This window comes from Elgaria multicarinata, chromosome 7 (assembly GCF_023053635.1).
Source record: "Elgaria multicarinata webbii isolate HBS135686 ecotype San Diego chromosome 7, rElgMul1.1.pri, whole genome shotgun sequence".
NCBI classification, from domain to species: Eukaryota; Metazoa; Chordata; class Lepidosauria; order Squamata; family Anguidae; genus Elgaria; species Elgaria multicarinata.
Window position 1 is genome coordinate 86,467 of NC_086177.1, and position 17,713 is coordinate 104,179.

The 17,713-nt window shown below is 44.9% G+C and overlaps 1 protein-coding gene across 1 annotated transcript in view; it reads right to left on the reverse strand.

The window, feature by feature from the left end:
* Positions 1-17,713, reverse strand: part of ALOX5 (arachidonate 5-lipoxygenase) — a 148,797-nt gene that overhangs the window by 64,689 nt on the left and 66,395 nt on the right. The window contains exons 4-5 of the mRNA XM_063130025.1: positions 8,945-9,067; positions 2,383-2,489 (exon numbers count right to left, since the gene is read on the reverse strand). Of these exons, the coding sequence (XP_062986095.1) occupies positions 2,383-2,489; positions 8,945-9,067 (230 nt within the window). The remainder of the gene's footprint in view (positions 1-2,382; positions 2,490-8,944; positions 9,068-17,713) is intronic.

Here is a 17,713-nt window from a genome sequence, read left to right on the forward strand (position 1 = left end):
TAACATTTTTGTCATTAGGTATTGCTGTGCCAATGAGGTGTGTTTTTCTTTTTTGTCTATAACTGTTATGTTTGGTCAGTTGTCTTGTCTTTGTGAATTGTTCTGTCCCAGTGCATGATCTGCTATTTCCAAGATTGTTTCGAGTGAGTATGTATGGTATGGTGTAGGTTGTTAGATGAGGTTGAATTTGATGGCCAGTTGTTGAATTATTTTTTGCAGCTGTATTGTGTCTGTCCATGTAGTCCATTCCTGCCAGAATTTTACATCCTCCTGTTACATGGTCTATTGTTTCTTGGAATTGATGACATTTCCTACATAAATCTGTTGTTACACTGTTATCTTTTATGATGTATTGTTGGTAGTTCTTGGTTACTATAAATTGACCCTGTACTAGGAATCCTTCTGTTTAACAAAATGTGCCTTTTGTGCCCATTTTTCTTTTTTCTCTGCAAGTGTGAGTGGTCGTGTTTGGTTTTCATTTTGTAGTGCTAGGTTGAGCGGGGTGTAATTTTTATCTTCTTTTACTATGGCTTTATGACTGGCGGTGTTTTTAGTGTGAAAATTCTGTGAGTGATTGTATCTGTTTAGCACGAATTATGTCAGTGTCTAGCAGACCTCTTCCTCCTTCTTTCCTGCTGATTGTTATTCTTTCAATGCATGAATTGGGATGGAGCATGCGGTGTTTCATGAGTTCAGTGTGACTGAGTCTGTTTGTTTCTTTGAGATCAGTATGTGAATGGGCCTGTTCAGACAACACTTCAGGCTCTGTGGTGAGTGAAACTGTGGTTCTCTGGGGTAAACACTAATCACGAGCTGTGCTGTTGCACACAACACTTTAAGCCACAGTTAGAGCCACTAACCCTGCTGCAGCTGGTCCAACTGTGCTTAATGAGTGAGCAGGGTTTATGAATCGCACAAGACACCTTAAACCCTGCTACTTAACCAAAAGCCTTTTAAGAGTTTAACGTGTCTTCTGACCAGGCCCAATAAGTATGTGAGGTTGGGTACTGTGTAGGTGTTGATTGTGAAGAACATGGGAAGATGGCTGCAGCCTCCCTCACAAGGCTGTTTTCAGTGGCATGAATAAACACCACCTGGGCTGTTATCAGGGAACTGTTGGAACCAGCTAAGCTCCATGGCCCCTCTTAATGAGAAAATGCAAGCCAGTTGGAAATGGTGGGAATGTTCATCTCAGGAGGGAAGGGCCAGAATAACTCGAGCCAGATTGGTGGAACCCAGTGGCTCCACCAGCCTGGACTGCAGAGATAAAGATGGGTTAGTGGTTTGGGGTCTTTGTCTCCTGGAACTCGCAAACACCTATATGTTCACCTGGCTGGGAAAGGAGGCCCCCCATCTATAGGTCCAGAGGTAGGTTGCTAGGTGGTTGTTGTTTTCCAGCTGATTGCTCTGGGGAAGCGGTATTCTGGGAATTAAGGGTTTTTATGAACTTTTAAGCTTTTATTGCTGCTGTATTTTAGTCAATTACAGTTTCCTTCCGCCACTCCCTTTCTTCCTCTTTTTAAATTCTTACCTCTGCTTAAAGCCTTAGTTCTTTTAATAAATTTTCTTTAAGCCTTAATGATATGATTCTTTCCAGGGCACTTGCTGGATTAAGTCCAGTGCTGGCTGGCTGTTGGGAGGTGGGTGACTGAGTTGATTGGGTGTTTGGTCCAGGCGTACCCTATTATTATTAACCCACCCTTTTCTCAATACTGGGACTCAAGGTGGCTTAACAAAATTGAAACATAGACAATTAAAACATCTTAACAGAAATTTACAAAAGTTAAAAATTTAATTAATCCAGCTGTAATAGTAAAACCTTTAAAAAAACAAATAAAAGGCAAATGTCAATACAAAATCCAGGATATTAACAGAGGTCCAGACTATTCCCAAAGGCCTGCTGGAACAAAAAAGTTTTTTCCAGCCTCCAGAATCATAGCAAGGAGGGAGCAGCCACCAAGAAGGCCCTCTCCTGCATTCCCACCATGCGTGCCTGTGATGATGGCAAGACTAAGAGCAGGGCCTCCCCTGAAGATCTCAGGGCATGGGCTGTACCCAAGCCGTGTAGGGCTTTTTACGTCATACCCAGCACTTTGAATTGTGTCTGGAAATTTAAAATCAATTCAGCTATTTCCCTTGAGCAATTTCCTTCCTATACCAAATTTAGCATAGGCCATAACGTGTCAAAGGTTATATGACTCATGTGACTTAGTGCCTGCAGTTTATCTTTTATAAATAGTACACACATTCTCACAAATGAACATTCCAATTGATGGTTAATTTCCATTTTTCCAGGATTTCCAGGTTGTACTAGTGCTTTAAAACTGAGATACAATTTATACATTTTCTTCTGCAAGTATCAAAAACTGCAATTAAACTCACCAGAAATTGTATTGCTTATTCTGACAAAGATCTTCTCAAAATCTGCAAAGTCACTCCAGGAAGACTGGAACATATGCATGAAGCGGTTAACACAGAGGTTTTCCATTCTAAAAAAAAACAAAAAAAAAACACTGCATGTCATTGGCTACAGACTGTCTGTCTTCCACTCCTTCCCCCAACAACTTTCACTTTTCCCATTTCCTCTTTGCTCTGGCTTGAAATTTTAGAAATGAAGGACATAGATTAAATGGAAGGGAATTCAACACATTTCTTTCTTAAAAAGGTTTGTTCCATTTAACCTGGAAGTTACACAGGCTAAATGGAAATTTCAAACATAAGGAGATTGAGCACCACTTTGAAATTTATTCTACTTTCAGAGTCACCTTTCTATTCTACTTTCAGGGTCACCAACCACCTGTTGCAGAGCCAAACATGTAGAGACCCTTACATATAGTGTCTGCATCTACTCTGCTGTTAAGTGAAAAGATCTGTGAATGAGGAACATGATCCAATGGTGTTAGAATGGAGAATAGAACAAGATATCTTTGCCTTCTCCTCCTAAAGCTACACATACACCGAAATACCATTAGGACAAAGCAGCAGCTCTTCCAAAATCAGGTTGGGATGCTAATGCAAGAAGAAAGAGCAGTCACCTGCATAAATCCAAAGTAAATCCATGAGGATACTCTACTAAAAATCCATTTATGTCTTGGCTGGTGAGGGGATGAAGACGCCACCTGCTTCAGGACTGTTCCTATCCCTCCCTAGAACTTTATATTCTCTTTTCAGCTGTTTCATGTCCCCCTTGAGAACCTGCCCCACACTTTGAAAAACACCACATTACATGCTAATACATGTTACAATTCCTCCAACAAAACGACTACTTTTTTAAAGAGAAGCAAAGTTGTTTTAGAAGAGGAGAGTTTAGAGTAGGTCTCTACTCTACTCTTCACCAGGTCTCCAATGTGAAGATTTTCTGTTTCAAATGGAGAGGTCAGTAAATATTTGGAAGCCCAGCAGGAGGAAAAGCTATTGGTAGTGATTTACAGGAAGGAAACAGCAGGTGAAGACAAGGAAATGCACTCTCTCTTCCTGCTGCTTTTCTGCTGAACATTTGAGGGCTGCCTATATGGCGGCCGGGTTGCTGCCAGCTTAAGCAAAACCCTACGCTTTCTGCAGTGGGGGTGGCGGCGGCTAATCCCAATGTAGAGAGAGGGCACAGGGTTTCTGGCAAACATTGGCCCTCTAGCCCCACCACCTGCTCTCTTCCTGGGTAGACAGCAACCAACCACAGGTCACCATCTGACTGGGAACACCTCCACTGCGACTCCGCTCATTCTGCTTCCTGACACCAAGCAGAGCAGAAGCTGAGAAGAGCAGCTAGCTCTGCTGAACTAGAAGCTAGAAAAGGAAGCCAGCTTCCAGAGAGTGAGCAAACAGGGTGGGCAAACAGGAGTCTGACAGGGGGAGTGTAGGGGAAGATGAGACCAAGGCAAGAAGGAGAAACACCTCAAGTAAATCCAAGAGGCTGCCAATTCAAAGAGGCCTTGTGCTTGGCATGTGCTCCTGAGTGCTGAGTCAAGGTGTGTGTGGTGAGAGTTGCATTAGAGTTAAGGAACCGCTTTCAGCTACTGAAGAATGACACTGGAGGACAGTCTGCAGAGGAAGAATTACAGGAGACACCATGCAACAGTGAACAAGAGGCAGAAGGTCGGTCGACTAAGAAGAAGAGAAGAGTAGTTGTTGTGGGAGACTCCCTGCTGTGTGGGATTGAAACTCAAGTATGTCATGAAGACTCATGGACTCGCCAGGTATGCTGTCTCCCTGGGGAACAGATTAGAGATGTGAATGAAGGGCTGCCAAAGCTCATAAAGCCCACGGACACACACTTTTTTTCCTCATCCATGTGGGAACAAATGATGTCGCCAAGCAGAGCTACGAAGAAATCATGTCAGACTTTGAAGCTCTGGGAAGGAAACTGAAGAACTTTGGGGCCCAGGTAGTTTTCTCATCCATCCTCCCAGTTCTTGGAAGAGAATTAGAAAGGGAAAGAAAAATACTCCGGGTGAACGACTGGCTACGGTGAGAGTTTTGGATTCTGGGACCATGGACTACGCTTCTTGGAAGATGGACTGCTAGCAAGGGATGGGTTGCATCTCACAAGGGCTGGAAAGTTTGGCCACAGCATGAAGAACTTGATCAAGAGGGCTTTAAACTGAATCTTACGGGGGTGGGAGACTTAAACTTCAAGGCAACAATGGATGAAGGCCCATGCACCACAATACAATTGGGATGTTTTAGCATGATGAATGAAGTGCTTAAGACAAGGTGTTCAGATATTTACTTCTCCAAATGATTTCTAAAAACTGTACAGTATCACAGAATCATAGAATCATAGAATAGCAGAGTTGGAAGGGGCCATCGAGTCCAACCCCCTGCTCAATGCAGGAATACACCCTAAAGCATCCCTGACAGATGGTAGTCCAGCTGCCTCTTGAATGACTCTAGTGTGGGAGAGCCCACAACCTCCCTAGGTAACTTGTTCCATTGTCGTACTGCTCTAACAGTCAGGAAGTTTTTCCTGATGTCCAGCTGGAATCTGGCTTCCTTTAACTTGAGCCCGTTATTCTGTGTCCTGCACTCTGAGAGGATCGAGAAGAGATCCTGGCCCTCCTCTGTGTGACAACCTTTTAAGTATTTGAAGAGTGCTATCATGTCTCCCCTCAATCTTCTCTTCTCCAGGCTAAACATGCCCAGTTCTTTCAGTCTCTCTTCATAGGGCTTTGTTTCCAGACCCCTGATCATCCTGGTTGCCCTCCTCTAAACACGCTCCAGCTTGTCTGCATCCTTCTTGAATTGTGAAGCCCAGAACTGGACACAATTCTCTAGATGAGGCCTAACCAGGGCCGAATAGAGAGGAACCAGTACCTCATGTGATTTGGAAGCTATTTGGAAGCCATCTGTCAGGGATGCTTTAGGGTGGATTCCTGCATTGAGCGGGGGGTTGGACTCGATGGCCTTGTAGGCCCCTTCCAACTCTGCTATTCTATGATTCTATGATTCTATTAATGCAGCACAAAATAGCATTTGCCTTTCTTGCAGCCATATCGCACTGCTGGCTCATATTCAGCTTGCAATCTACAACAATTCCAAGATCCTTCTCGTTTGTAGTATTGCTGAGCCAAGTATCCCCCATCTTGTAACTGTGCCTTTGGTTTCTATTTCCTAAATGTAGAACTTGGCATTTACCCTTATTAAATTTCATTCTGTTGTTTTCAGCCCAGCACTCCAGCCTATAAAGATCACTTTGAAGTTTGTTTCTGTCTTCCAGGGTATTAGCTATCCCACCCAATTTGGTGTCATCTGCAAATTTGATCAGCGTTCCCTGCACCTCCTCGTCCAAATCATTAATAAAAGTGTTGAAGAGCACTGGGCCCAGGACTGAGCCCTGCGGTACCCCACTTGTTGCCTCTGCCCAGTTTGAAACTAATAGTGATAGCTATAGGTCAGAAAATGAGTCTGATTAAATTTCGTGCATATTCATTGAATCTTGGTTCCTCTTTTTTTCTCAGTTGTTTGCATGGGAATGGATGCTTTATGTCTTGACACTGGAGAAACATAAATAATTTTCTTTGTACTAATGTTGGTGGTTTCTTCTGTTATTGTTTTTTTATATTGATTTTTTGCCTGCTCCTCATAAACTGGCAAAACCAAAGAGGTTCCTTACAGTTCAGGTGTTCCTAACAGTTCAGGAGCTTGTAGCTCCATTTGTTACCAAAAAAAAAAAGGAAAAAAGTTAATTAAATACGTAATTACCAAATGTAATAATTTTATGCCAAACCACTTATGCCAAATGTAAAATTACATTTTATGTTACTAAAGTAACAAAGTGACTTTCAATATGTTAAAAGTGCTAATATTGCATTATTTCAATTTTTCCGAAAATTTCATTTTTTTCTGGAAAAAACCAGGAAAAAATGGTTTTTTTTCCAAGGCTCAAAAATTTCTGGAAATTTTACATCTCTAGTCTATATACTATATGCTTCCTGACTTGGAGCTGAGCAGAAGCGAGAAGACCAGCTGGCCCAGTTAAAGTAGAAGCTAGAAAAGGAAGCCAGCTCCCAGAGAGAGAGAGAGAGCGATCAGAGTGAGCAAACAGGGGAAGCAAACAGGAGTTTGACAGGGGGAGTGTAGGGAAGAGGAGACCAAGGCAAGGGGGAGAAGAGAGGCCTCAAGGAAATCCAGAAGGCTGCCAATTCAAAGAGGCCGTGTGCTTGCCATGTGCTCCTGAGGGCTGAGTGAAGAAGGGAAGGGGTGTGTGGTGAGAATTGCTGCAGGGCCTGAAGGGGAAGTGGCCTGATTGCTGATTGTTCTCAGCAATCAGTGGCCTGATTGTTGATTATTATTATTATTATTATTATTATTATTTATTTATATAGCACCATCAATGTACATGGTGCTGTACAGAGTAAAACAGTAAATAGCAAGACCCTGCCGCATAGGCTTACAATCTAATAAAATCATAGTAAAACAATAAGGAGGGGAAGAGAATGCAAACAGGTACAGGGAAGGGTAAGCAGGCACAGGGTAGGGAAAAACTAACAGTAGAAAGTAACAGTAGAAGTCTGCACAACATCAAGTTTTAAAAGCTTTAGGAAAAAGAAAGGTTTTTAGCTGAGCTTTAAAAGCTGCGGTTGAACTTGTAGTTCTCAAATGTTCTGGAAGAGCGTTCCAGGCGTAAGGGGCAGCAGACGAAAATGGACGAAGCCGAGCAAGGGAAGTAGAGGCCCTTGGGCAGGCGAGAAACATGGCATCAGAGGAGCGAAGAGCACAAGCGGGGCAATAGTGTGAGAATAGTGTGATGGTTGTTGGCCTCCCAGTGACCTTATTCTGCTTCCTGATTTGGAGCTGAGCAGAAGCAGAGAAGAGCAGCTGGCCCAGCTGTATTTAAAAAAGGAAATTTTAAAGGCACAGTTACAAAAAATTCCAACAAGGTGAAAAGATAGAAGACAACAGAGGAAACCAATGTGGCTCCACAAAAAGCTTAGAGATGACCTGAAAACAAAAAGGGATACATATAGGAAGTGAAAGGAAGGCCAGGCTACAAAAGAAGAGTACAGACAAGTGGAGCAGAAGTGCCTAAATGGCGTCAGGAAGGCTAAAGCTCAGAATGAGCTGAGAGTAGCGAGGGATGCTAAAGGTAATAAAAAGGCTTTCTTCAGATATGTGAGTAGTAAAAGACAGAGGAAAGAAATGGTGGTTCAACTGCTTAATGAAGATGGCAAATTGATAACAGATGACAAAGAAAAGACTGAAGTGCTCAATTCCTACTTTGCCTCGGTCTTCTCCCAAAAGCGGGTCTATGACCCCCCTGGAAAAAGTGAAGCAGAAGTTGAGGGGGCAGGATTACAGTTTGAGATTGATAAACAAATGGTCAAAGAACACCTAATTTCCTTGAATGAGTTCAAATCTCCAGGGCCCGATGAACTGCATCCTAGAGTAATGAAGGAGCTAGCAGAAGAACTCTCAGAACCTTTGTCTATTATCTTTGCAAAATCATGGAAGACGGATGAGGTGCCGGACGACTGGAGGAGGGCTAACGTTGTCCCTATCTTCAAAAAGGGCAAAAAGGAGGAACCTGGGAACTACAGACCAGTCAGTCTGACATCCATCCCTGGGAAAATTCTGGAGCAGATTATAAAGAAGCCAACAGTGCAATATGGCTGCAAGAACAGCAAATGCTGTTTTGGCCGTCTTTTAATAGAAGTATAGCTTCCAAATCGTGTGAGGTACCGGTTCCTCTCTATTCGGCCTTGGTTAGGCCTCATCTAGAGTATTGCGTCCAGTTTCTAAGCTCCACAATTCAAGAAGGATGCAGACAAGCTGGAGGGCACCCAGGATGATCAGGAGTCTGGAAACAAAGACCTATGAAAAGAGACTGAAACTACTGGGCATGTTTAGCCTGGAGAAGAGAAGATTGAGGGGAGACATGATAGCACTCTTCAAATACTTAAAAGGTTGTCACACAGAGGAGGACCAGGATCTCTTCTCGATCCTCCCAGAGTGCAGGATACGGAATAATGGGCTCAAGTTACAGGAAGCCAGATTCCAGCTGGACATCAGGAAAAACTTCCTGACTGTTAGAGCAGTAGGACAATGGAACCAGTTACCACGGGAGGTTGTGGGCTCTCCCACACTAGAGGCATTTAAGAAGCAGCTGGACAACCATCTGTCAAGTATGCTTTACAGTGGATTCCTGCACTGAGCAGGGGGTTGGACTCGATGGCCTTATAGGCCCCTTCCAACTCTACTATTCTATGATTCTATGACTGTAATGGAAATATTTACGATCATCTATTATATGTTACATATACATACATCATTTGATTATTGCTATTTTAAGCTGAAATTCAATATGTAAGAATGTGCTCTTTTATTTTGTCACTTAAAGTATGAGTGACTGTATTTTAAAATTGTGTTTTAGTTAATTTTGATCCTTTTCTATTTTAATATACAAAATAGAATATTAATACCAAATAATTAGAACCACCACAATACTTACGCCTTGGTGTAATTCAAAATGAAGTCAACTCCTTTTTCACTGTCAAATTGGATGTTGCGAGGCAGCTCCTTGTGAGATTTGGCATCTATGTTCAATGGAAAGCCTGGATGCCATTCTGCCCACCTGATTAAAAATAAAAGGAAGTGCTGAATAGCAATTTCTTTTCCTATGATTTTGAAGACTAAGAATCATGTAACTAAAATATTAATGTATTTCCATATTAATCAGACAGAAATAATGATCACTTCATTGTTCCATATTTACAGGCACCAAGACATATGTACTCAGCAGTAGGAATTTAGTCCTGGTAGGATGGAGCAGGATCTGTTCCTGCACCTATCTGACAGCTGGGTCTTTAATGTGACATGTAAGGAGAGGCCGTACCCTCCCCTCCTGCCTCACCTGATGTTTTGAAGCAGCTATTCCTCTTCTCAACTTGATCTTTCCTCTATCCAACCTTATTACTTACCTTCTTATAGATTTATGAGGTGGCAAGTGTAATTTTTCGTTTTTATTGTACTTTTAAAGCTAAGATGTGGGTTGACTGAGAGACTGATAGTACTGAGCGCAAGTGATCATATACAGTGTCATTCCCTTCCCATTTCTTTTCAGTGCCTTTTTCAAAACAGCAGCCTGGCTGCACTGCTAATTGATCTCTCAATCTCAGCGCCATAGCTTGGCTTTTGAAATACAACAAAAGCAGGAAAAAATAATGAAAGGAAACCCACCTTCACCATGTTGTAAATGGCTAAACCCTGTCCCCAAAAGCCAAACTATTTTCACTATCCCCCCCCCAAACTGATTTTCTCTTTTGCAAAGGGACAATGGCCAAGGAAATTGGAGGTGGTCTTCTTCAACCAGCCTGTAGAGTGGTTGCTCCAAATATTTTTGGAAAGCAGCAGGCATTGGATTGGTAGGTGATGTGAAGGGCCTTCAGCAAATGCCCTGGTTTGCATATTTCTCTTCCAACTTTTTGATTGTTTTGACTGGGGTTGGGAGAGAAGAGCTGGAGGGTGAAAAAAACACCACGATTGACTTGTCTTAAAACCTGCAACGTTGGAAAATACTCAAGGAAGTGAGAAGGAAGATTCATTTCCCCACAAGCTGGTTTGCAGCTAATAGACAATAGATGTCTCCATTAACATAGCAGTCTTAAATTTAGGATTTATTAACTTATTATCCAATTCCAACAAGGAAAAAAGATAGAAGAAAACAGAAGAAACCAATGTGTCTACACAAAAAGCTTAGAGATGACCTGAAAACAAAAAAAGGATACATATATGAAGTGGAAGAAAGGCCAGGCTACAAAAGAAGAGTACAGACAGGTAGCACAGACGTGCAGGAAATGCTACCTGTCTGTACTCTTCTTTTGTAGCCTGGCTCTGCGCCTGCGTGGAGCTCATTCAGGAAACTTCCATAGCTGAAAGAAACATTTTGGGTGGGAACCCCTCCCCCACCATCTACTGTGCATGTCCGCGGGTTCCTGCCCATCTCCTCAGTTCTCTGAGACAGGCTACCAACTGTCTCTGCAGAGACCACCAGTGGGGGAGGAAGCAGCAGCCAGGCACCTCTACACCATGCCTGGGTCCAGCTCCAGCTGAGAGCCCCCTCCCTCCTGCTACCAACTGTCTCTGGAGAGGCCACCAGTGAGGGAGGAAGCAGCAGCCAGGCACCTCTCCACCGTGCCTGGGTCCAGCTCCAGCTGAGAGCCCCCTCCCTCCTGCTACCAACTGTCTCTGGAGAGGCCACCAGTGAGGGAGGAAGCAGCAGCCAGGCACCTCTCCACCGTGCCTGGGTCCAGCTCCAGCTGAGAGCCCCCTCCCTCCTGCTACCAACTGTCTCTGCAGAGACCACCAGTGGGGGAGGAAGCTGCAGCCAGGCACCTCTCCACCGTGCCTGGGTCCAGCTCCAGCTGAGAACCCCCTCCCTCCTGCTGCCAACTGCCTCTGCAGAGGCCACCAGTGAGGGAGGAAGCAGCAGCCAGGCACCTCTCCACCGTGCCTGGGTCCAGCTCCAGCTGAGAGCCCCCTCCCTCCTGCTACCAACTGTCTCTGCAGAGACCACCAGTGGGGGAGGAAGCAGCAGCCAGGCACCTCTCCACCGTGCCTGGGTCCAGCTCCAGCTGAGAGCCCCCTCCCTCCTGCTACCTACTGTCTCTGGAGAGGTCACCAGTGAGGGAGGAAGCAGCAGCCAGGCACCTCTCCATCGTGCCTGGGTCCAGCTCCAGCTGAGAGCCCCCTCCTTCCTGCTGCCAATTGCCAACTTTAACTGCTGAACTTTGCAACTAAGATTGTAGTGCCTGAATTTGCTTTCCTTTCCCCCCTCCTCCTCCTCCCTCCCAATCCCCTTTCCTTTTGAGCAGAGCAGAGGAGATGCCTCAGCTGAACTAGAGACTACAAAAGGAAGCCAGCTCCAGAGGGAGCAAACAGGAGTTTGTCAGGGGGAGTGTAGTGGAAGAAGAGACCAAGGCTAGGAGGAGAGACACCTCGAGTAAATCCAGGAGGCTGCCTATTCAAAGAGGCTATATGCTTGCCATGTGCTCCTGAGTGCTAAGTCAAGGTGTGTGTCATGAGAGCTTCTGCTGGCCTGAAGGGCTTGAAGGGGCATGGCCTGACTGCTCTCAGCAGGTGAGTGGGTGGGGAGTCTCATTTTGTTTCCTGACTCTTAGACTGAGCAGAGCTGGAGAGGAGCTGCCCCAGCTGAACTAGAAGCTACATAAGAAAGAGAGCTCCCAGAGAGCAACCAAAAAGAGCGAGGGAATAGGGAGGGCAAACTATTATTATTATTATTTATTTATATAGCACCATCAGTGTACATGGTGCTGTACAGAGTAAAACAATAAAATAGCAAAACCCTGCCACATAGGCTTACATTCTAATAAAATCATAATAAAACAATAAGAAGGGGAAGAGAATGCACCAAACAAGCACAGGGTAGAGTAAAACTAACAGTATAAAAGTCAGATCAAAATCAAGTTTTAAAAGCTTTAGAAAAAAGAAAAGTTTTTAGCTGAGCTTTAAAAGCTGCGATTGAACTTGTAGTTCGCAAATGTTCTGGAAGAGCATTCCAGGCGTATTATTATTATTATTATTATTTATTTATATAGCACCATCGATGTACATGGTGCTGTACAGATAACACAGTAAATAGCAAGACCCTGCCGCATAGGCTTACAATCTAATAAAGTTGTAGTAAACAATAAGGAGGGAAAGAGAATGCAAACAGGCACAGGGAAGTGTAGACAGGCACCGGGAAGGGTGAAGCTAACAGTATAGAGTCAGAACAAACTCAAAGTTTAAAAGCTATAGGGAAAAGAAAAGTTTTTAGCTGTGTTTTAAAAGCTGTGATTGAGTTGGTAGTTCTCAGGTGTTCTGGAAGAGCATTCCAGGCGTAAGGGGCAGCGGAAGAAAATGGATGAAGCCGAGCAAGGGAAGTAGAGACCCTTGGGCAGGTGAGAAACATGGCATCTGAAGAGCGAAGAGCACGAGCGGGGCAATAGTGTGAGATGAGAGAGGAGAGATAGGAAGGAGCTAGACCGTGAAAAGCTTTGAAGGTCAACAGGAGAAGTTTATATTGGATTCTGAAGTGGATTGGAAGCCAATGAAGAGATTTCAGAAGTGGAGTGACATGGTCAGAGCGGTGAGCCAAGAAGATGAACTTAGCGGCAGAGTGATGGACAGAGACCAACGGACTGATGTGAGAAGAAGGAAGGCCAGAGAGAAGAAGGTTGCAGTAGTCCAACCGAGAAATAACCAGTGCATGAACAAGTGTCTTGGCAGAAGAGACAGACAAAAATGATAGAATCCTGGCAATATTATACAGGAAAAAACGACAGGATTTAGCTACTGCCTCAATATGAGGAATAAAGGAGAGCGCGGAGTCAAATATAAAGCCAAGACTACGAGCTTCATTGACCGGAGTAAGCGTAACATCATTGACAGTAAGAGAGAATGAGAGATGAGGAGAAGGTTTAGGAGGAAAAACAAGCAATTCAGTCTTTGCCATATTAAGTTTCAATCGACGATGAAGCAGCCAGGCTGAGATATCTGAGACACATGCCGAGATACGATCGTGAACATCAGGAGAAAGTTCCGGAGATGAAAGATATAATTGTGTATCATCGGCATACAGATGATATTGGAGGCCATGAGATTGAATAAGATTACCCAAGGGCAACATGTATAAAGAAAACAACAACGGGCCAAGCACTGAGCCTTGCGGAACCCCTACAGAAAGGGGAAAAGAGGAAGACGAGCTGCCATTAGCCAACATGCTGAAAGAGCGACCCGCTAGATAGGAGGCAAAGCAGTTATAGACAGAGCCACAAAGTCCAAGGTCATGAAGGGAATCTAAGAGAAGATCATGATCAACCGTGTCAAAGGCTGCAGTTAGATCAAGGAGAATAAGAACGGAATAAAGGCCTTTAGACTTGGCAGTAAGAAGATCATTGGTGATCTTAGTAAGGGCTATTTCAGTGGAATGCAAAGGACGGAATCCAGATTGAAAAGGATCCAGAGCAGAGTTACTAGAAAGAAAGTCAAGACAACGAGAGTAGACCACACGCTCCAGGATCTTTGAAACAAAAGGCAACAAAGAGACAGGTCAGTAGTTAGACAGAGACAGCCTATCAAGAGTAGGTTTCTTGAGAATGGGAGAGACTGTAGCATGTTTAAAAGCAGAAGGAAATGAACCAGAGGACAGAGAAAAATTAATAATATGAAGCAAGGAAGGGAGGATAGCGGGAATAAGATTTATAAAGACGCGAGAAGGAATCGGATCACGAGAACAAGTGCAAGGCTTTGAAGAGCGCAGTATTGTAGACAGTTCATCAGCTTAGACCGAAGGAAACGCAGAGAAATTTGCAGGGGGAACTGGCAGATGAGGAACAGGAACTGGAAGAGGAGCAGAGCTGGCCAGATCAGAGCGAATAGTTTGGATTTTAGCATTGAAAAAAGAGGCAAAGTTATTAGCAGACAGAGAGGCGGGGAGAGATGGTGGATTAGGCTTCAGAAGAGAATTGAAGGAAGCAAAGAGCCGCTGAGGATGCCTAGCATTTGACTGGATCAGCGTTGAGTAGTACTGCTGTTTGGCCAGTTAAATGGCAGAAGAGAAAGAGGAGAGTACAAATTTGTAATGGACAAAGTCTGCCCAGTCCCTGGTCTTACGCCAAAGACGTTCAGCTGCCCGGGAACAAGAGCGGAGGTAGCGGAGGAAAGAGGTGAGCCACGGTTGGGGTTGAGAAGGGCGAACTATCCGGGTTGTAGATGGAGCAAGATTATCAAGAGTTGAAGATAAGGAGGAATTAAACGAGGAGACAGCTGAGTCCAGGGAGACAGCCGAAAAGACAGAAGGAAGAGAGGAGGCTAGAGACTGGGAAAAAGCCTCGTAGTTGATAGATTGCAAGTCACGACAAGTGTGAGAAGCGGGACGTGAAGGAGGAGGATTATGAGTAATATTGAAAGAAACTAGATGGTGATCTGACAAAGGAAAGTCAGCAGAAGAAAAGTCCAAAACAGAGCAATTCCAAGTGAGAACAAGATCCAGACAGTGTCCAAGGGAATGTGTGGGTGCATCAGACCAGAGCTTAAGATCATAAGAGGAAGATAAGGAGCGAAATCGTAGAGCTGCAGCGTCTTGAGGGTCATCCACATGGATGTTGAAGTCACCCAAGACAAGAGTAGGACAGTTGTCAGAGAGGAAAAAGGACAACCACGAATCAAAATCAGAGAGAAATTTTGAGGACGAGCCTGGGGGGCGATACAGAACTGCAATCCGCAGTCGCAGCGGAGCAAAGAGCCTCACCACATGTGCCTCAATGGAGGAGAAACAATGTGATGGTGGAATGGAAAGAGGCTGGAACTGGCACAGACTAGATAATAAAAGACCCACACCACCACCCCGACACTCTGGGCGACTCGAGTGAGAGAAAGAGAGTCCTCCAAGAGAGAGGGCAGCCGAGATGGCGGTATCATGGGCAGGGAGCCAGGTTTCAGTAAGAGCAAGGAGGTGAAGAGACGTAGAGATAAACAAGTCCTGAATGACAGGGGCCTTAGAAGCAACAGAGCGACAGTTCCATAAGGAACACGAAAAAGGCAGCTGAGAAGAGGGGAGACACCGAATAGGAACTAAGTTGGGAGAGACGAAATTGGAACGAGCCATAAGGAACGGATATGAGGAGAAAGGAATTGAGAGAAGAAATGAGGAGAGAGATAGCAAGTAGGCAGAGAAGTAAAACAAGTGCAGGACAGGATTAACCAGAACTAGCCTGGCCAAGACCAGTAGCAAGCAAGCAAGCAAGAAGGCAGGCACAGAGAAAAGCAAACAGATAGGATATGTAAACCAGTCACATGGCCAAGTGATAACCTAACAATGTAGGAGATCATGTCCGGAAACAGAAGTAGCGAAGACCGGTCCGAGGCTGGGGTTCTTCCTCCGAGGTAACGGTTCCGCTTGTCGGCTTCGTGCCCACGGCAGAGGCTCGCGCAGAAGGCTCGCGCCTCCAGCACCCAGAGTCCTTAGTACCTGTAAGGGGGCGGGGCAGACCAACACTCAGCTCCTAGCTTGTTTGAAGCAGCTAATTCAAATTCCTTGCAGCCTCCACCCACAGCTCCAGCAGCCTCCAGCACCCAGAGTCCTTAGTACCTGTAAGGGGGCGGGGCAGACCAACACTCAGCTCCTAGCTTGTTTGAAGCAGCTAATTCAAATTCCTTGCAGCCTCCACCCACAGCTTAAGAAAGCTTAATGGTATCAGTAATCCAAATAGCTAGTCATTGTGAAGAGACTGGCTGTCCCTTTCTTGGCCCTCCGTAGCAAACAAACAGTCTGTCAGACTTACGGAAAAATTGAGTCTGAGCCTTATGGAAGGCAAGCGCTCTCTGTACATCTAAAGAATGTAACTTGGTCTCCTGCGGGGTTGAAGGAGTAGGGAAAAACGCTGGAAGAATTATGTCCTGGTTTAAGTGAAACTCTGTCACAACCTTAGGTCGAAAGGAGCTATCAGGACGAAGCACCACTTTGTCCCTATGAAATACACGATAAGGTGCATCAACTCGGAGGTCAGTCAGTTTGCTCGATATGCGTGCCGATGTAATCGCTACAAGGAACGCAACCTTCCCTGAGAGGAGTCTAATATCCACGGTAGCGAGTGGTTCAAAGGGCTTTGTTGTCAATGTCTGGAGCACCACTGATAAGCTCCAAGAAGGCGTAATGTGGTGCACTGGAGGCGTTAAATTTTGTAATCCTTTAAGAAATTGTCGGACCACAGGATGAGTAAAAGTAGAGACACCCGATATCGGACCTCGTGAAGCCGATATGGCTGCTAGGTGAACCTTGATGGAAGATAATTTCAGTCCTTTATCATAGAGGGATCGCAAGAGAAGTAGTACATCCTTTAGCGATGCCTCAGAAGGAGTAAAATTGTGTAGTTGAGCATATTGAGAGAATTTTAACCATTTAGTTCTATATGTTCGACGGGTTGCAGGTTTACGAGCTGCAAGTAGAATGGAGTCTATTGATTCCCCAAAGCCAGTTAGTTGAATAGAACTCGCCAAGCTGTGAGCTTGAGGGTATGGAGCTTGAGGTGCCTGGTATTCCCTCGATCCTTCGTTAGAAGAGATGGGGTGATCGGTAGTCGAAGGAACTGGTTGCGGGCAATGTTCTTGAGATGGGAAAACCAATGCTGACGTGGCCACCAAGGGGTGACCATTATGCAGTTCGTTTGGTCTTGAATTATTTTCTGGAGTGATTGAGCAACTAGGGGAAATGGATGGAAAAGATAGAACAGAGTTCCCGTCCAAGGTATTTGGAAGGTGTCTCCGAGAGACTGGTGTCCAACCCCTGCTCTCAAGCAAGAAAGACATTTTGCAGAAAGGATCGTAGAGCCATGAAAACTGCTGTGAGCTCCAGGTAATTGAAATGGTGCTTTTTGTAAGAGTCCGTCCATTAACCCTGGGCTCTGAGGTGATCGTAATGTGCTCCCCAACCGACGAGGGAGGCATCGGTCACAACAGTTTTGGAAACTGGTATCGAACAAAAGGGAATGCCTAGAGAGAGGTTGTTGAGATCAATCCACCAAAGCAGGTCATTCTTGATGTGAGGTGGTATCAAGAGTCTGGTTTTGCGAGCATTGCGTTCGAGGTCGAAACTCTTCAGGAACCAACTTTGAAGGGTCCGCATTCAAAGCCTCACCAGCGGACTACAGCTACTGTCGAAGCCATGAGGCCAAGAAGTCTTTGGATTGTAAACACCATAGTATTCCTCCCTCGACAGAGTTTCCTGGCTAACTCTGATATTGTTAAGGCTCCTAGATGTGGTAGAAAAGCTTTATGCGATATCAAGTCCAAGATCACGCCGATGAAGAGGATTGACTGTGTTGGCGTGAGGTTTGACTTTTCGTGGTTGACTTTTCGTCCCAATGAAGCAAGGAGGTTCAGGACAAGTTGAATTGTCTCTGATAGTTCATCTTTCGACGGTGCGAGGAGCAGCCAGTCGTCTAAATACGGGTAGACTTCTACTCCCTGTAGATGAAGGAATGCACATACCACGGCCATACATTTTGTAAAAGCCCATGGGGCTGTCGACAGGCCGAACAGGAGGACACAAAATTGAAACATCTCTGGACTTATGATGAAGCAAAGGATGTCCCTGATGGCAATATGGAAGTACGCATCCTTTATGTCTATTGATGCGAACCATAGTCCGGGGCGGAGCAGTGGTAGGAAGGACGATAAAGTGGTCATCCTGAACCTCCTTACTTTGATGTAACGGTTG